The 16,738-nt window shown below is 35.1% G+C and overlaps 3 protein-coding genes across 7 annotated transcripts; 2 read left to right on the top strand and 1 right to left on the bottom strand.

Annotated features, from left to right (window-relative positions):
* Positions 1–846: 846 nt before the first annotated feature.
* Positions 847–4,239, bottom strand: LOC144575610 (ribonuclease 2-like). Of its 4 annotated transcripts, none has more exons than XR_013518479.1 (8): positions 3,977–4,238; positions 3,525–3,553; positions 3,176–3,249; positions 2,709–3,048; positions 2,522–2,613; positions 1,757–1,918; positions 1,513–1,618; positions 847–1,123 (listed from the first exon to the last, which is right to left on the bottom strand). XR_013518479.1 is itself a non-coding variant. In XM_078325815.1 (8 exons), the coding sequence occupies exons 4-8, from the start codon at positions 2,957–2,959 to the stop codon at positions 1,050–1,052; spliced, it is 447 nt and encodes a 148-aa protein (XP_078181941.1). In that variant the 5' UTR covers positions 2,960–3,048; positions 3,176–3,249; positions 3,525–3,553; positions 3,977–4,239; the 3' UTR covers positions 847–1,049. The 4 variants fall into 4 exon arrangements, 1 of the variants encoding a protein (XP_078181941.1); XM_078325815.1 differs by having other exon boundaries at positions 2,947–3,048; positions 3,977–4,239; XR_013518478.1 differs by lacking the exons at positions 847–1,123; positions 1,513–1,618; positions 1,757–1,918 and adding an exon at positions 2,342–2,413 and having other exon boundaries at positions 2,947–3,048.
* Positions 4,240–4,871: 632 nt separating this feature from the next.
* LOC144575606 (Tetratricopeptide repeat (TPR)-like superfamily protein) lies at positions 4,872–7,615 on the top strand. Of its 2 annotated transcripts, none has more exons than XR_013518476.1 (2): positions 4,872–6,774; positions 7,256–7,615. XR_013518476.1 is itself a non-coding variant. In XM_078325808.1 (2 exons), exon 1 carries the CDS (start codon positions 4,993–4,995, stop codon positions 6,706–6,708), a length of 1,716 nt encoding a protein of 571 aa, XP_078181934.1. In that variant the 5' UTR covers positions 4,888–4,992; the 3' UTR covers positions 6,709–6,748; positions 7,256–7,615. The 2 variants fall into 2 exon arrangements, 1 of the variants encoding a protein (XP_078181934.1); XM_078325808.1 differs by having other exon boundaries at positions 4,888–6,748.
* A 3,341-nt stretch (positions 7,616–10,956) lies between these two features.
* BGLU42 (beta glucosidase 42) lies at positions 10,957–16,423 on the top strand. Its single transcript, XM_078325888.1, has 13 exons — positions 10,957–11,120; positions 11,669–11,735; positions 11,822–11,880; positions 11,954–12,029; positions 12,107–12,181; positions 12,278–12,365; positions 12,616–12,841; positions 13,857–13,972; positions 14,209–14,420; positions 14,891–14,925; positions 15,069–15,171; positions 15,258–15,372; positions 16,082–16,423. The coding sequence occupies exons 1-13, from the start codon at positions 11,016–11,018 to the stop codon at positions 16,251–16,253; spliced, it is 1,449 nt and encodes a 482-aa protein (XP_078182014.1). The 5' UTR covers positions 10,957–11,015; the 3' UTR covers positions 16,254–16,423.
* The last annotated feature ends 315 nt before the right edge of the window (positions 16,424–16,738 follow it).

Raw genomic sequence — 16,738 nt, 5'->3', positions numbered from 1 at the left:
AATGGAAAAAATTCCGAGTTGGAGTTCATGCAGCTTTTGAGCTCAACTTCATTTCAAGTATCTTAGGAAAAGAGCTCAAAAGTTTGGGATGTTTTTCGCGTATCCCGAAAAGAATGACACCAACAGTGCCAATTTTTTAAATTTGACAAGACACCGTCTAGTTTCAGAGTGCATATATTTAACGAGAGAAACGATTTACTTGCTAGTGACACTGAATTACATCTTATATTTTTGAAGTTTTTAAAATTGAAACAGTCAATTCAAATCATTCAACATGATGAATATATTAAAATGTACTTGCAGATCAAATATTACATTTTTTTTGAATTTATTTTACTATTTATTAAGTATATTACAAAATCATTGTTTTTAGACTATTGAATTTTTGTACCAATCTTAATAAATAGTAAAAAAATTCAAAAAAAAAATATAAAATTTGATCTGCAAGCACATTTTAATATATCCATCATGTTGAACGGTTTGAATCGACTATTTGAACTAAAAATATAGGGTGTAATCCGGTGTAAAAAAAAAAATGCAAGTGAATCACTCCTCATTTAACAATTCTGAGTGATTCTGGATACATGCGTTAAGTCCGGCAATTTGTTTTCCAAGTATGAATAAATTGGATATGCACACATTGATGAATTCTTGCAAGCATGAATTCAGATATGCTTCTTTCGTGTGATACTTAAATTTGTTGAGGGGTAGGTTTGTGTTACCTGAGCTCAACTTGCTTGCAGACCTTACTGTATTATCTTACAGGGAAGATGTATTCTTTGAAAGAGAAAAGGCGTCTTATATAGAGACGAGGAAATGAAACTGTCCATTAAATAATAAGAAAAATCAAGGAAGAAATTGAAACTAAACCAAGCTTTATCTCCAGGATTAATACAACTGATTACCTGAACTGAAAATGGTACATTTTTGTTGTAGTCATTGATATTTCAGACCAAGAAAAATAATACACATATATTGATCTTCTGAGAGTTGAGAATTTCACCACTCACAGCTACTTTGTATGCATTAAAATTTTCATGGCCATTCCTTTAAGCTGAGACAAGAAATCTGTACACGTCTGTCTTCTCAGAATTAAGAATTTCAGCACTCATATCACCAACAGCTGTTTCATTCAAATTAATGTGTCAGAGGAGCAAGAATAGACGTACCAGTCAGATAGAGCCTTAATGGTACCAAAACAGATCTTTTCTGGGATCTTTTTGTGTGCTCACTTTTTCTTTTTATATGAAATTTATACAAACACTTCCCCCAAAACTTGGATAATACTGTCTGTATCAGTGCAGGACCCATACTAGTTGGTTACCAGTTAAGCTTATAATTTCCCACTTGGTTGTTTGAATCCTTGATGCTTTGTCCTTAATTGCTGCATATTTGAAGCACAATTGTATTTTGATGATAACTTTGTCTCAATTTGAAATTAAAAGATAAAAGAAGCATGTATCAGTAATCCAGAGCACTGAAAAAGAAAACACAAATTCATATTGTACTTACCAATGGGCTCGTAAGTAGGTAGGCTGATGTACAGAGGACATGATGAGCTTGATTTTGTTATATCATCCATTGCATTACTTGATAATCCACTCACACAATCACGAGGCTGAAAAATGAGCATTAGAACAAATAATTTGCACATACTTGCAGGATTGGTGGGCCTCCTATATTTGTTTCAAGTTTCAACTAAATAAAATAAAATAAATAATTTGTCAAAGAAAATAAAACAAACATTTGTACTAACCTTAAAATCCTTGTAAAAGCAAATTCTAAGTTCTTCGACTGAGCTGTGTTTGCAGACAAGCAAAGGTGTTGCACCAAATTCATTTTTTATGGCTGAGACTACATCACCTAATAAGTATTTCTCACCATTTTGAGCATCAATGCCAGCATTTTTCAAAATCCTCTACAAAAACCAGAACATGCATTTCGCACCCGTGAGAAATGTATGTTACAAGCCACAGGAAGTTAGATAACGGACTTTTCCCTAAAATACCCTTCAATTTACCTGAGGTAATGAACATATCCAGTAAGGACATTTTTATTTTAAATTCTCTCCGTACAAGTTATACATTCTATGTATTGAAAACATACAAATTGTATAACAGAATTTGGAAGGACTGGCAAAGACCATGAAGGAAAACACCAACCCCATCCCCCCAATCAAAAGATTAAAAAAAAAGGTAAGATCCGTTGGCAGGTATATAGAAGTAGCAAGAACAAAGTTTGCACAATAAATCATATAACTGTTCTCAAACGACCCTCCACCCAAAATAAACACTAATAAGGTTCCACTCTATTACATCAACTAAGGAATTTTGGTGACAATATTGTTTACAATTGAGCTTATACACATGTTGCATCAAGGAAGAATCAGATTTGTGTGATGTACCAGTATGTCCTTTATAACATGGACCATGTTTTCTCTAGTAAAAAATGCAAGCTAATTTGACTTTTAAACAGCTAACATGAATGGCAATTAAACAAAATTTATAAATTTAATACTTACTGTAACATTGTACTTGGTATAAAGATTGAGGGTTGTAGCAAAATAGTCGTATTCATCTTGTATTACAGGGTAAGAGCACGTCCCATGTTTTTCTGAAACAATTATAAACATTTAGCTAATCAAGTAGAAAGTTTAATAGTATAAGTTCGTAAATGCATGTCTTACGGAGAGAGTTATTAGTTATTACCCCACTAAGGAAAGGAGAATATCACCAGCCAACCACATGCAACACAAAAATAAAAAATAAAAACTTTCATTAGCTACTTGATATTTCAATGAAATTGTATATATGAAGAGAGGAGAAATTCAGAAAAGAGACCCTGAACTATCACTAATTATTCAAAAACCTCCATTAAATTTGCAAAACAAGATCTTTCTCGTGCTATATTATGTAGAATTTAGTAGTAAAAAAAATGAGTTGTTACTTCGTGTGCCCATATCGTTCCCTTTCCACTGAAGCAACGTTTTGAAGAGGTACAGTATAAGGACGGCCAGTATGCCTCCAGTTCTGGCATCAGTGACTTGATCTAAGTCAAACAAATTTGGAACAGAATAAATTTACGCATATTGACTGTAAAAGAAGGCATCAATCAGGTGAAAGTTCTTGTTAAATAAAAATGAATGCAAGAAGATTCTGATTTATATTTCAACAACCTTGTTAATATCAAAGCCAGCATGTGTACAACATGATGGCCATGTTCCATCATCAAAGTTTGACCATAGACCATCTGGTAAATGAAATAATAGTTAGTTGTTGCACTACCATAAAATAATCTTGTTTTAGATACTAGTTTAGCTGAGTTTTATTTGACATATTTTATTAATACATCTGTTTGTTGTTGGTCATGGATTTTTAAAATGCAAGCTTCAGAAGTATATAAGGAATTTTTTTTTTCCTTTCAACATTGAAATTCGTAGACTTAATCACACAAACAACCATATAATAGACTAATAGAATATGAGTAGATATTAATAGGAAATAGGGACAGTAAAGCAGACTTACGAATTGTGAACCAATTGATGGGCTCTGATCTGTAAATTATTTAAACACACCAAACACTTAGTTCCTCTAAAAAGAGTAAATTTTGCACTATCTGAAGTAGAAGTTACATCTTTTAGTAAAACTACACCATACTGACTGTTCTTAAAAAAATTATGAAATACAAACAAATAAGGTGAAGTGCTAAAACACAAAAAGTTAGTTCTCTCCAGAGAGAGTAATTTTTCCCTTTGTGAAGTAGAATTACATTTTGGTCATAAGATCTTAATGATTTTAGATTGGAAGACTAAAATGTAAATAGAACAGACGATTAAGTGATAATGCATTGGGGCAAATAATATTGTGCATCCCTGGGTAGCAAAGCCACAATTAATCAATCAAGAGGCTTAATTATGCAATAAAATGGACATAGAAAGCCCTAAATATTTTTTGAATAATTTAAGAGAAGAGCTAGCCTGCAACAGCCATTTGAGGAGCAACAGTGCCCGGTTTTAGCGCAGATCGTGCCTGGCCACTGGAGAGCCAAGACGAAGTAATCAAACTCTTTCTGATACGCCCAAACCCAACTAGACGGGGACGAAATGGAGAGGAAGAAGGTGAGTGCAAAGAAGGAAAAATGTCGAAAATTCATGCATACCTTCTTCTCCATTTTTCCCCAACTAGTTCTATCTCCCCACGACTAAGAGGAATATTATGGAATAATGGAATCTTTTTTTTCAAAAGTTCGGGATACTTATTGATGGATCCGTATCCTCCCAGGTACCTGACTCAACACAATTGAAACGAACGGTTCAGATTTACTCTCATCCGGTCGGGATTCGGGATGATAGGGGCAGGGTTATTTTTGCTTCGAGATGCGTGCCAATCCATTTTCAGACCGTCCGATTCAATTCTACTCAGTCAGGTAACCTGAGAGGATACGAATTCCTTATTGATCCCTTTCCCTGAACGGGCATCTTTTGAGTTAGTACATATAGACCGTCCGATTGTAAACGGATCCCATCCGGTCCCTATGTTTTAGGGTCTTTAAAATTAGTGCGGATTTAATTCACACGAATATTAATCTAATCGGACGGTCCATATGCATTGACTCAAAAGATTCCTTTTTGGGTTAAGCAGAGGATACGAATTCCGTTTACGACGGATTACAAACTTACCGACAGGGACCACATTTCGACACGTCATCAAAAGTAGATCTGTGTAAATATTTTTCTGTAGGGAAAGCCAGTTGGCAGTTGCCGGACGTTCTTTTGTGTGGTTTTTGTCTGCTTGCAACTGCATTGCATCCCCTTGGAAAACTTTCTCTGTGGCGAACTGTATAGTTATGGGTACTTAGGCAATTTCTGTTCGCAAAGAGGGCCATTTTAAAATTTTGTCGGTTCTCGGGCAAATTGTGCCTAAACCCTAGCCCCACTATCCACATCGCTCGCTCGCTCGCTAGTCTCTCTCTCTCTCTCTCTCTAATACAAACATGTGGCGGTTCAAAGCGAGGGCTTTGCTTCTCCGATCAATTCGTCAATGGCGGATCCCTCAGGTTCCCCCTCAAGCGCCAATTCTAGTACCCCCTTCCATTTCATCGAACACACCGTGGCAATCTCTCCCAGCCTCATCTCATTTACCCTACCTCAGATCCTTTTCATCCAGCCCCGAAACTGTCACACACGAAGATGATTCAAGAAACCATAGCTTAAACCAAGAACTAAACGAGAGCTCTGGTTCGGAATCGGCGGGCGGAGAGAGCTTGAGCGATTTGTGGGAAGAAGTCGTGCAAACTGACGATTCACAGACTTTATTCGAACCAGTAGATTCAGAAGTAGAGTTTGATGTAGACGAAGAAGTGAAGAACGTTAAAAATGCCATAGATAGCCCAGGAGGGGTCGAAAGGTGTTTTTCCAAGATGTGGTACGGTATAAACGAAGAGGTAGTTTCCAGAGTTCTACAAGAAAGTTCCAATATTTCACCTGAAAAGTTATTAGAATTTTTCGGGGTTATTTATGAAATGCATCCTTCTTCAGTTACTGGAAAGACAGTGGGCCTATTTGTTAATGCAATTATCAGTTTGGATGAGGTTTTTGAAATGGATATTAACAAATTGTTGGATTTTATTAAGAAATTGGGTTCTGAGGGAGAAAAGGGGTTGGTCTCTATTGAGGCACTTAATGGTTTATTGAGTGTTCTTTCCAAATTGAAAAACGGTAAGGCCGCACTGGAAGTGTTTGAGAAGTTTTCTGATTTTTCATGTGTTCATGATGGAGACAGTTATTATTTCACTATTGTAGCACTTGGTAAAATCAAAGAGGTTGAATGTGCGTGGACTGTTTGTGAGAAGATGCTTGATTCAGGAAATTTACCAGATGGAGAGAAGATTAGTGAAGTAATTTCCATACTTTGCAAAGATAAAAGGGCAAAAGAGGCACATCTGGTGTACCTCATGGCTAAGGAGAAAAAGCTAACTGTGGGCACATCAGTTTTAGATGTCCTGGTTGGTGCTTTATCTAGAAGAGATGAAACAGTTAAAGCGGCTCTGGAGATGTTAGATGAATATAAAGGGGATGCTCTTGGAAATGCGGGTTATATTTTTGGATCAGTAGTTCAAGGTCTATGCAAGGCCAAGGAAATGAAAGAGGCAAAGAAATTGCTTTTGAGGATGGTGGAATCAGCCCCCAAACCAGGTAATGCAGCGTTTAATAATGTAATTACTGCATTATCAAAAGAAGGAGACATGGATGAGGCTGTGGAATTAATGAAACTGATGGTAGATACGGGACTCAGGCCTGATGTGTATACCTATACTGTAATAATGAGTGCATATGCAAAGTATGACATGATGAAAGAGGCACATGATTTGTTACATGAGGCGAAGGAGAGGCATGAGAAATTATACCCTGTTTGCTACCATACTATTATTCGTGGTTATTGTAAAAGGGAACAGTTCGATAAGGCAATCGAGTGTTTGCATGAGATGAAAGAAGGTGGGGTTACACCAAATTTGGATGAATATAACCAGCTCATACAGTCACTTTGTTTGAAGGCCATTGATTGGAGAAGTGCAGAGGCCCTTTTGGCAGAGATGGAAAACAGTGGGCTGCGCCTTAATGGACTTAATAGTATAACTCGCAGTCTCATATCAGCTGTGAAGGAGCTAGAGGAAGAGGAGGTCAAGTCCAATGCTAGCATTGAAGCATAGTTTTCTCTTTTTCTAGGGGATTTCTTTTTCACATATAGAGGTGAATTTCATTTCTATGAAGAAAAGGTGTTTTCTGTCTTTTCCTTTTTGGTTTCTGGCTTTAAGAAAGTTCAGAAATGTTGTCAACTCTCATGATTAAATTTTGTCTTATGTTAAAATGAAATGGAACCAATTTAATTGTAATCTTACAACTTGTCTCTCACTGCTTCGGGAGGGATATTAGGCTGTGTATTTACTTTCATGTTGTCTTTTTTTTTAGAAAGTATCTTCTCTAGGTGTTAAAGTGAAAATTTTAGTAATTTACTAATATTATTTTGTGAAATTGCTTGATAATTGAAATTATAATCCCCATTCTTATTTGTATACCCATGCATACCATCATTGTTTGCAAATTGTTGCCCAACAACCTGTTCTAGTTGGTACCACTACCAGCAAGCACAAGACATGCCAATAATGGAACCAGTAAATTTATTTATTTATTTATAATCATCACAATCATCATCATCTCTCCTCAAAGTTGATCGATTGCAACTTTCTTTGTAAATAGGGGCTGCCAAGCTAAGGAATGACTGAAGGAGAACTCACAAAAGTTTGTCTCTGCTAGCTTGCATTTTTTTTTTAATCTGTTTCTTTCTTTTGTAGTTTTATTATGTATTTTGGTTCCTTGTTAGTTGTTACTGTATAATAATAATAATAGCAATATACTTCCTGCTATAACATTTTTTATGTAGTGGGTAAGCCTTCATAACGATACTTGGATATGCAAGTACGCCGATGGAAACCTTTGTCAGAGTTTTGACACATTTTTAGATGTGATTATTTGTTTATTTATTATTTTGTTCCACTTTTTTTTTTTTCCGTATTCAGCACTGTATTCATCAGACTATCTATTTTATTAGAAAGAAAATTCAAGTTTGCTTATATTAAATTCATGTAAATGGACGGGGCTTGCATATTGTGGAAGTTGTCTTAAACTTAAACATCCTCAAATTGATTTTTTTAGTATTGTTTCAGTACATGGAGGGTTATTTTATTAAAGTCAATTTTTTGCTGATCCTTTTTACCATTTTAATTAAGTATGAGAGTTATCATGTTAATTTAAGGAAAATAAATGAGCATCAATTCTTATGTTTTTGATAGGCTAGCAGATCAATATAGTCTCACTTTTTTGCCTTATAAAAGGTAGGATTGGTTCAACTGAAATATGTATAATTTCGAATTTTGATAACACATAGCAAGAACAATGATGTCTTTTCAGAACAAAGTTCACAATTTCTTATTCATAACTAACTAATTTTGCATGATGCTCATACATCTTACCTTATCTATGATCTTGCCATCATTCTTTTCGCATTTGTAAGTTTGAATTATCAACTAATCAACTCCGTTAGTGCATTAAAATTACTATGAAAGTCTTCCATATAAAAATGCTGAAATGGTTATCTGATTGTGATTCTTAGTTACATGAATTATAGGCTTATACTATTTCTTTATATGTGATCAATCACTTAAGAGACTGGAGAAAACAAAATGAATGAAAGTATACCAATTAAAATTGCCAAAAATAAGATATTAAAACTGCTATAATTAGCTGATGATATGATTGGAATTGAGTCCGTATCGTCTGCATTAACTCAAAAGAGCATCTTTTGAGTTAATACATATCAGCCGTCCGATTATAAACGGAGTCTATCTAGCCTCCGCTTAAAATATAGGGATCTTTAATATTAATGCGATTTTAATTTGCACGGATCTTAAAGTTGATTGGACGGTCCAGATACATTAACTCAAAAGATTCCTTTTTAAGTTAATGTAGAGGATACGAATTCATTGGAATTTATATTCAGATTTTTAAATGTATCACCAGAAGAAAGATTATGGTAAATTTGCTAACAAAAAACAATGAATTTGCAATTTCAATTTCAATTTCATCACTCTTTTATTTTTGATAAGGTAGAACTTACTTCTTATAAGCTAGTACATTCCTACTAGCATTTTTTGCATTAACTCAAATGGGAATCTTTTGAGTTAGTGCATCTCGACTGTTTGATCTGTTTTTAAATTCATGCATACTAGATTTGCACTAATATTAAAGAGTTCTCTATGTTATAGACAGAAGTCAAATTGAGTCCGTTTAAAATCAAACGGTTGAGATTTATTAACTCAAAAGATTCACTTTAAGTTAATGTAGAGGATATGCATTCATATTTGAGACACCATCAATATTAAGAGTGCGTATCCTCTCAGATATCTCATATTTTGCGTAACCTACGTGTCCGGTGTCTACTCGGGGATAGCGCAGGGGCCAGTATTATTTGAGCTTTGAAATTCGTGCATAACTTATTTGAACTATTGAGATTTTCCAAAAAATCACGCAAAATATGAGATATCTCAGAGGATGCGAATTTCATTATTGGAGAGTGGTTGAATCCAATTGTTTAATTGAAACACAGTGAATAACACAAAGCTGTTAATGAAACGGCTTTATTTTTTATTTTTCTCAATCAATATAAAAAAGGGTGGGAATCAATGAGAACAAAATACAATCTCAATCGTTAGAAATAATTATATTTAATCATGAATGTAATTTACATACACATCATACATACGAAAATGATGAAATTTAATTATAATTCCATCATTAATTAAATGACTTAAAATTTACAATAATTTATATTTAATGAATTTTTACTGAACCATCAAATTATATTCAAATTGTACGAAAATTGATACAAAATTAATATATAAGCGCGCGAGGGATATTGTCGGTATATCCTCACGGATACTCCCGTCACTAATAGAAAAAACACATTTATGTCGATATACCCTTGTGGATAGTCACTTTTTACCCTCGCGGATACCATCCCATTCTTATATACTCGTATATTTTAATTTCTTTTTTTTAGCCAATTAAAAAAATCCGTTGTCATACTTGCCAATTTTTTTTTTTTTAAGTTAGCGCACTAACAATTCAACATTAATTAGTTAGTACTGATTACACTAAAATTGTGTTTTTACCACCAACACAAGCCGCGCATCAAATTGGGTTGGTGTGCAAGCCAGCTTGCACACCATTTATTTTAGTACAAATTATTTTTGTTCTATTGTGCATATAATTTGTAGCGTAAAACGTTGATTAGATTGTACGTATAATTTGTAGTAATTTACGCACCAACTTAGTACAAAACGCTGCTCATATTGTGTTTACAATTTATTGTAGTAATTTTTAGTTCAAAATTAGTACAAAATTTTATTTGTTAAACATATGCGTTTTATTTTCTACAATTTTTCCATCTAATTTGATGTGAACATATAATTCTAAACACCACAAACACCACAGAACAAAACAGAATAGAACATAAAAAACTTTGTATAAAAATTTCAAACACAACATAACATAACTAAATTTGGTGCGCACCGGCTCAATTTGGTGATAAATACTCAATTTTGATAATGTATTAATTTTGAATTATTTACCGTGGTAACTAAAATATTACGGTTATACTTGTGAGTTAATTTAAAAAAGCAAGCCGCTGTCCATCTACATATGACGTTTTAAAAATGAAAACTTCAGAAAAATGCATTTAACTCAAATTGTCTCTATTTTGTGCGATTAATATAAACTCTCCGTAATGGATCACGAGGTACCCTTTATTCTTTCTTTACTGAAAGACAGAAATCAGATCTCTGCCTATTTTTTTATTTCTTCAGTAATGTGCACGAGCAGCATCAATACGAATCATATCCTCTGCATTAACTCAAAAGGGAATCTTTTGAGTTAATTAATATTGACCATTCGATCTGATTCAAGATTCGTGCAGACTAAAATCGCACTAATATTAAAGGGCCCTCTATATCATAAGCATGGGCCGGATTAACTCCGTTTAAAATCAGACGGTTGACATTCATTAACTCAAAAGATTCCTTTTTGAGTTAATGCAGAGGATATGCATTCCATAAATACCATGTTTGCGACCATTTCGTCATTTCCTTTCCACCTCTCCTACCATTTTGAGTGCGTATCCTCTGAGATATCTCATATTTTGCGTGACCGACGTGTCCGGTGCCTATTCGGGGGTGACGTAGGGGGCCAGTATTATTTGAGCTTTGAGATGCGCGCAGAACGTATTGCAACGGTTGTGATTTTCTACAAAGTCACGCAAAATATGAGATATCTCAGAGGATGAGAATTCTACCATTTTTCTCTCTTTTCAGTGGAGCAGTGACGGATCGAACCAGCATCACTCTCTCTCTCTCTCTTTGAAAATCTTGGAAGCGGCTGCCAAGGTCTCTCTCTCTCCTCTCTAATGGAGAATGCAAGGAACGACGTACGCAACGGAGCTGTCAAGGAGATCTCTAGAACAGATTTCCCCAAAGATTTCGTGTTTGGAGTTGCCACTTCCTGTTATCAGGTCTATCCAATTAACCAAATTCTAGCAGTTTTCTAAACTATTCTTTTCTTCTACTGCACTAATACAACAAAAGAGAAAATTGCTATCGAGGTTTCTAATTTATCGATCAGCGACATGATCGGTCTAGTCGCAGGCCTAATACGAGTTGATAATTGAATATTTGATTGTGAATTTGTGACAAAAGATTGGCGCACTTGTAGTGAGTCACTTTAGTAATTCTGATCAGAAGGATCCAAATCTGGAAGAAAACCTGGAAAGGTTACTCTCTGCACGGGATGGGATTACCTCGCTCTCTGTCTCTCTCTTTCTCTGACGGGTGGACCCGGACCTGAAATTCGCGCCATGAGTTGGCAGCGCCAATGTGGTGGGGGCGAGCAACTCGTGTGCCTTAATTTCTCTTGCTTTCTTCACTGTCTGATGGGCAATAGGTCCAGACCATTGTATCGTAGGCCCAGCCCAAATGGTTTTTTAAATTTTACTTTATTTTTATTGTCAATTATGGTTCATGGATGTACCATTGAATTTATTTTCGGCTTTTGGCTTTTCAGATTGAAGGAGCAAGGAGTGAGGGAGGCAAAGGGGACAATATTTGGGATGTTTTCTCAGAGAATAAAGGTTATGTGTTCAATTTTTTGGCCGATAATGATCTCATTGTATGAAGCAATCTAGGTTGATTTACTGATATTTGCTTGCTTTACCAGATACTATCATGGATGACAGCAATGGAGATGTCGCTGTTGATCATTACCACCGCTTCAAGGTTGTAACTATGATGATTAATTTTATGCATAAAATAATTCATTTTTTTTCATTCTCATGGTAATATTATGCAGGAAGATATTGAGCTTATGGCCAAGTTAGGTTTCGGTGCATATCGGTTCTCTATATCTTGGGCCCGCATATTCCCTGGTATTTTAAATCTGAGCAAATATATTTTTTTTTTCTTTTCTGTAGCATATCTAATATGCATTGTTTGATTGGTGCAGATGGTTTAGGAACTAAGATTAACGAGGACGGAGTAGCCTTTTACAACAACCTAATCAATTTCATGCTAGAGAAAGGTATATAGATGAAGGATTGAAGGTTCCTCCCTTCATTTGATATACTTTGTTTGTTTGATTCCACTTTATGTTTAAAACATTTTTTTTAATTGATAGGTATTCAGCCTTATGCTACTCTATATCACTGGGACCTTCCTTATAACTTGCACAGTTCCATTGGAGGGTGGCTGTCTGACAAGATTGTGTAAGTTGATCTCTGTTTTGCTATCAAATTTACTAAAATAGAGTTTGTGACAGCATGACTACAATAATAATATAATACACACTAGTTATAAACATTTCAGAACCTGGTGTGGGTAATTTATAGGTGTGTATACCTTTCGACAGTGAACCGTGACAGTACAAAGGGTTTCACTATTCAAATTTTCCATTAATTTTGAGCATGTTTGGGCTTTCATGGCATAATTCCAGCTAACAAAAGGTCAATCTCTCAGAGACTACTTTGCGCTGTACGCAGAGGCCTGCTTTGCTAGTTTTGGGGACAGAGTGAAACACTGGATAACCATTAATGAGCCATTACAAACTGCAGTAAACGGTTATGGAGTTGGCATTTTTGCACCTGGGATATGCACTGATACAACTAACGAGCCTTACTTAGCCGCCCATCATCAGCTCTTGGCACATGCAGCTGCTTATAAGGTCTACAAGGAGAAATTCAAGGTATTATGCTGTTCATTCATGTAAGGCAAGTTTTCTTTGAGCCTTTCCCAGTTTTCAGAATGTGTTTTACATCTTCTCCTAAGAATGGGAATCATTGTTCTATCCTACAAAAACATGAAAGATATCACATACACCCTCCAGGGGCGGTGCCGGACTTTCCGGCTATGGGGGTCAAACGTGAATGAGAGTCAAATCATATACAATTTTTATGCTGCAAATGGGGGTCAATTTTGCAGTAACTGTAGCATTTTACTCTAAATTGTATAGAAAATTGTGTGCAAGTACAAACATTTTGAAAAAAAAAATGGGGGTCAATTGACCCCCATTTCCTCTTACTAGCTCCGCCTCTGCCCTCCTTTTCCCATTTATTTCAAAAGATGCCAAAACTACCCTTGCCTCCATAGTTATTGAAAAAATATCTTAGGAAGAGAGTTTCTTCATCTGAGTTTTGGATCCTTTTTTTAAAGAAAGATCACAGACCCTACAATGCATGAAAGTTACGTTTTTTTGCTCATTTAGTCAAAAGATAGGCATAACACCACCCATTCTCTGTGCCTATCTTTGCATAAGATAGAAGAGAAAGAAGCTGATGAGTTTTCTGAAGACGTGTTGTGGAGGGTTACATGTTATGTTGGGCATGTTTTGTATGGTTGCTTGTGATTTTTCTCATTTTAGCGGGTATTTTGATGTCTTAATATAGTGTAGGTTCAGGCATGAAACAACTCAAACTGAGATTATTTTAGCACTTGGCACTTGGCACAGTGTAGAAAAATCAATACTCCTCGTTCCTTCAAGAATTTATATGTTGTTAACTATACCATCATTTGTTGAACTTCAAAACATGATTGGTATATTACTACAGTTTTATGCTTAGAAGTTATAGTGAGGTTGATATTTTCTACATTTAATAATTGATGCTTATTGGGAACTTATTGTGGTGCAAAGGTGCATTACACACCTTTTAGGAAGCACTTCACAAATTATTTATCTTGTTACTTTTTGTAATGTGTCATAGGCTAGACAAGGAGGTGAAGTAGGACTGGTAATTGACTGTGAATGGGCCGAAGCATTCTCTGATAAGCCAGAGGATGAGATGGCTGCTGCTAGACGGCTTGATTTTCAACTTGGCTGGTATATTCTTCTTTCTTATGACTTATTTTTTTATTTTGAATCTTGGGTAATGGTATTTTAAGTTTGCTATTGCATCTTTGTAGGTGTTGAGCAACATGCTCATTTTAAAAAAATGACCCAAGAAAATTACAAAAACAAGAGAGAAAAATATAAAAAAAAAGTATAAATGTTTGATATAAGTTAATTTGAATTACCTCCATCTCCATCTTTTAAAAGTTCCTTCATTTGTTCCCAAGGTACTTGGATCCAATATTTTTTGGTGATTATCCTGAGACAATGCGTGAAAGGCTGGGAGATCATCTTCCCAAATTGTCAGAGAAAGACAGAGAGTATTTGAGGAATTCTATTGACTTTGTGGGGTTGAACCATTACACCACCAGATTTATTTCTCATGTGGAGACTCCACGAGAAATTCATTTCTACCAAGTTCAAGAAATGGAGAGAAATGGTACTTTATCAAGACTGGAATTCTCATCTTGAATTTTTTTTTTTTTTGGAGGTCTTGTGGATCTTTTTGGTTTATGTTACATTTGCCTCGGGTCTTGAGGGTGGATTGGCTTAGTATCCTTTTGGCATATTCCAGAATGGACTATTTGTGTTCCCTGCTTCTTTTATTTTATGCCTTGGGATAAATAGGCTTAAAATATAAGAAGTGACCTGGTAAAACAAATAAGTACTACTAAACTCAATCTGGTAGTGAACCAATACTTACCAGATGCTTGTAATGGTAGAGACCTTTCATGGTCTTTTGTATTTTGCTTCTTCTTTTTGATTGGTTGAACCTAGTAGTTTAATTCATTCATAAAATGCAATACAATACTTGGGAGAAAATTTTAGGAAAGGACAAGAAGTTAAAATTTTAGTTGAATAATTGGTGAAGTAATTTGACTAATACTCTCTTCATTTCCTTTTCTTCAGAAACATGGAAAAGCGGTGAAGCAATTGGAGATAGGGTACAACTTCTCCTGTACTATTAAATAATAAATTCATTTTTCTCTCTTTTATACAGAGTAGAACATTTTTATTTTCTAATAGACATTTTATGTTTTTTTACCAAACATTACATCAGCTAAGAGAATTTTGTTTTAATTTACAGGCTGCTTCTGAGTGGCTCTTCATAGTCCCATGGGGCCTCAAGAAAACTCTTAACTATATTTCAAAAAAGTATAACAATCCTAAAATATATGTAACTGAAAATGGTAAATCTTTTTTAGCATTGAATTCTGAACATAAAATTTGGAATATCTCCTTTATATGTCTATAGTATTGATTTTTAATATTTTAGGCATGGATGAAGAGGACGGTGAATTAGAGAAGTTAGAATTGTATGAGAGACTAAATGACACAAAGAGAGTAGGATACTTCAAGGGGTACCTAGCAGCTGTTTCACAAGCCATCAAGTAAGTAACTAAGTATTGTTTTTGAGTCATGTACAGACTTCCCCATATAAATTTGGAAAAAAAAAAGAAATATCACATTTAACCCTACAAAATGTAATGAACATATTTTTAATCTCTCCTTTTGCTCCCTTTTACTCTTAATTTAAGTACTTTGTATTACCATAAACATACATGATGGACAAGAAAACAAAGTGAGAGGATTTGTGTTCTGCAAATAAGTGGAAAGAGGGTTGCAGGTGATATTTGGATTGGTATACAAGTTGTTTTCATTTTATAGAGGCATAAACAACATTTTGAAAAGCATTTTAAGTAGCATGAAATCTGTAGATTTGAATTTAGTAGCAGAAACCAAAATTAATGGAACAAAGGGCTCATCGTGGCTTCAGTTGAAAGTTGCAGGCACACTGCCTAAGGTATAAACGAGTCAAAAGCACTATAACATTTGTAGAAAATCTAGAATAGGCTGTGGTTCAAAAGGTTTACAATGGTTAACAATACTTGTTTCTTTTTTCTATATTCTCAGTTTCTTTTTTTTTTCTTTTTTTTTAATCCCAAGAGGACATACTTGACCAAAAAGGGTAATTTGCTGGCAGTTTATAAATTTTTCCTAAATATAATAGTCATAATTTGTAATTGTATATCACATAGTCAAGTTTAATTTGACAAATATTTGAGGTGCCACTTTGAAATTGAACTGGAACTGGAACAGGGACGGTGCTGATGTAAGGGGATACTTCGCATGGTCCTTCTTGGACAACTTTGAGTGGGCCCAAGGATACACCAAGCGGTTTGGTTTGGTCTATGTTGACTACAAAAATGGACTGACAAGGCACCCGAAGGCCTCTGCCATTTGGTTCTCTCACTTTCTCAAAGGTGAATAAAGGCAGAAGTTGATCTAAGGCAACATTATTTCTTTGGCATTGTAATAGAACTCCAATGGGTGTGCACGAGCGTGCACGTGTTTGCGCATTAGAGTGTGATGTATTGAACTTTTGTAAGTTCTCTTGGAAAATTGAATTATTTTGAGCTGGTTGTTGGCCTTCATTAACTAGTTTTGATTTCTCTGTTTTTTTTTATTGGTCCCGTTGGATTGGTACCACTTCAGTGATGCCGAAATAACACAGACAATTGAACATTTGGAGTGTTTATACTGAAATACTACACAACTGTTTGATTTTTCAGTAAAGTTCAGTGTTTTCAAATGGCTGCATATGCAGCCGCATATACGTAGAGACCATACTCTACGATGGGAATTCAGTTCCAGGGCAATACCTGACTGAGTACAATGAGATCTGAGTTGCCAGTTTTAATCTGACACGAATCTCAAAACGGATACCGATTCGAGTCTGACTGACACGAATCTGGC

Source organism: Carex rostrata, chromosome 24 (genome assembly GCF_964058835.1).
Source record: "Carex rostrata chromosome 24, lpCarRost1.2, whole genome shotgun sequence".
In the NCBI taxonomy this organism is placed as follows: Eukaryota; Viridiplantae; Streptophyta; class Magnoliopsida; order Poales; family Cyperaceae; genus Carex; species Carex rostrata.
The sequence above is the reverse complement of the archived record's forward strand: the minus strand, read 5'-3'. Positions and strand labels throughout refer to the sequence as shown.

Excerpts from the sequence above, each read along its gene's own strand:
- LOC144575610 (XM_078325815.1), bottom strand. Across the intron at positions 1,919-2,521 it reads ATACCAAGTACAATGTTACA|AGGATTTTGAAAAATGCTGG; the intron begins GTAAGTATTAAA and ends TGGTTTTTGTAG. Across the intron at positions 1,124-1,512 it reads ACCTACTTACGAGCCCATTG|CTGTTGGTGATATGAGTGCT; the intron begins GTAAGTACAATA and ends TGAATGAAACAG.
- LOC144575606 (XM_078325808.1), top strand. The coding sequence starts at position 4,993 with ATGTGGCGGTTCAAAGCGAGGGCTTTGCTTCTCCGATCAATTCGTCAA.
- BGLU42 (XM_078325888.1), top strand. The coding sequence starts at position 11,016 with ATGGAGAATGCAAGGAACGACGTACGCAACGGAGCTGTCAAGGAGATC. Across the intron at positions 11,881-11,953 it reads ATCATTACCACCGCTTCAAG|GAAGATATTGAGCTTATGGC; the intron begins GTTGTAACTATG and ends AATATTATGCAG. Across the intron at positions 12,182-12,277 it reads CAATTTCATGCTAGAGAAAG|GTATTCAGCCTTATGCTACT; the intron begins GTATATAGATGA and ends TTTAATTGATAG.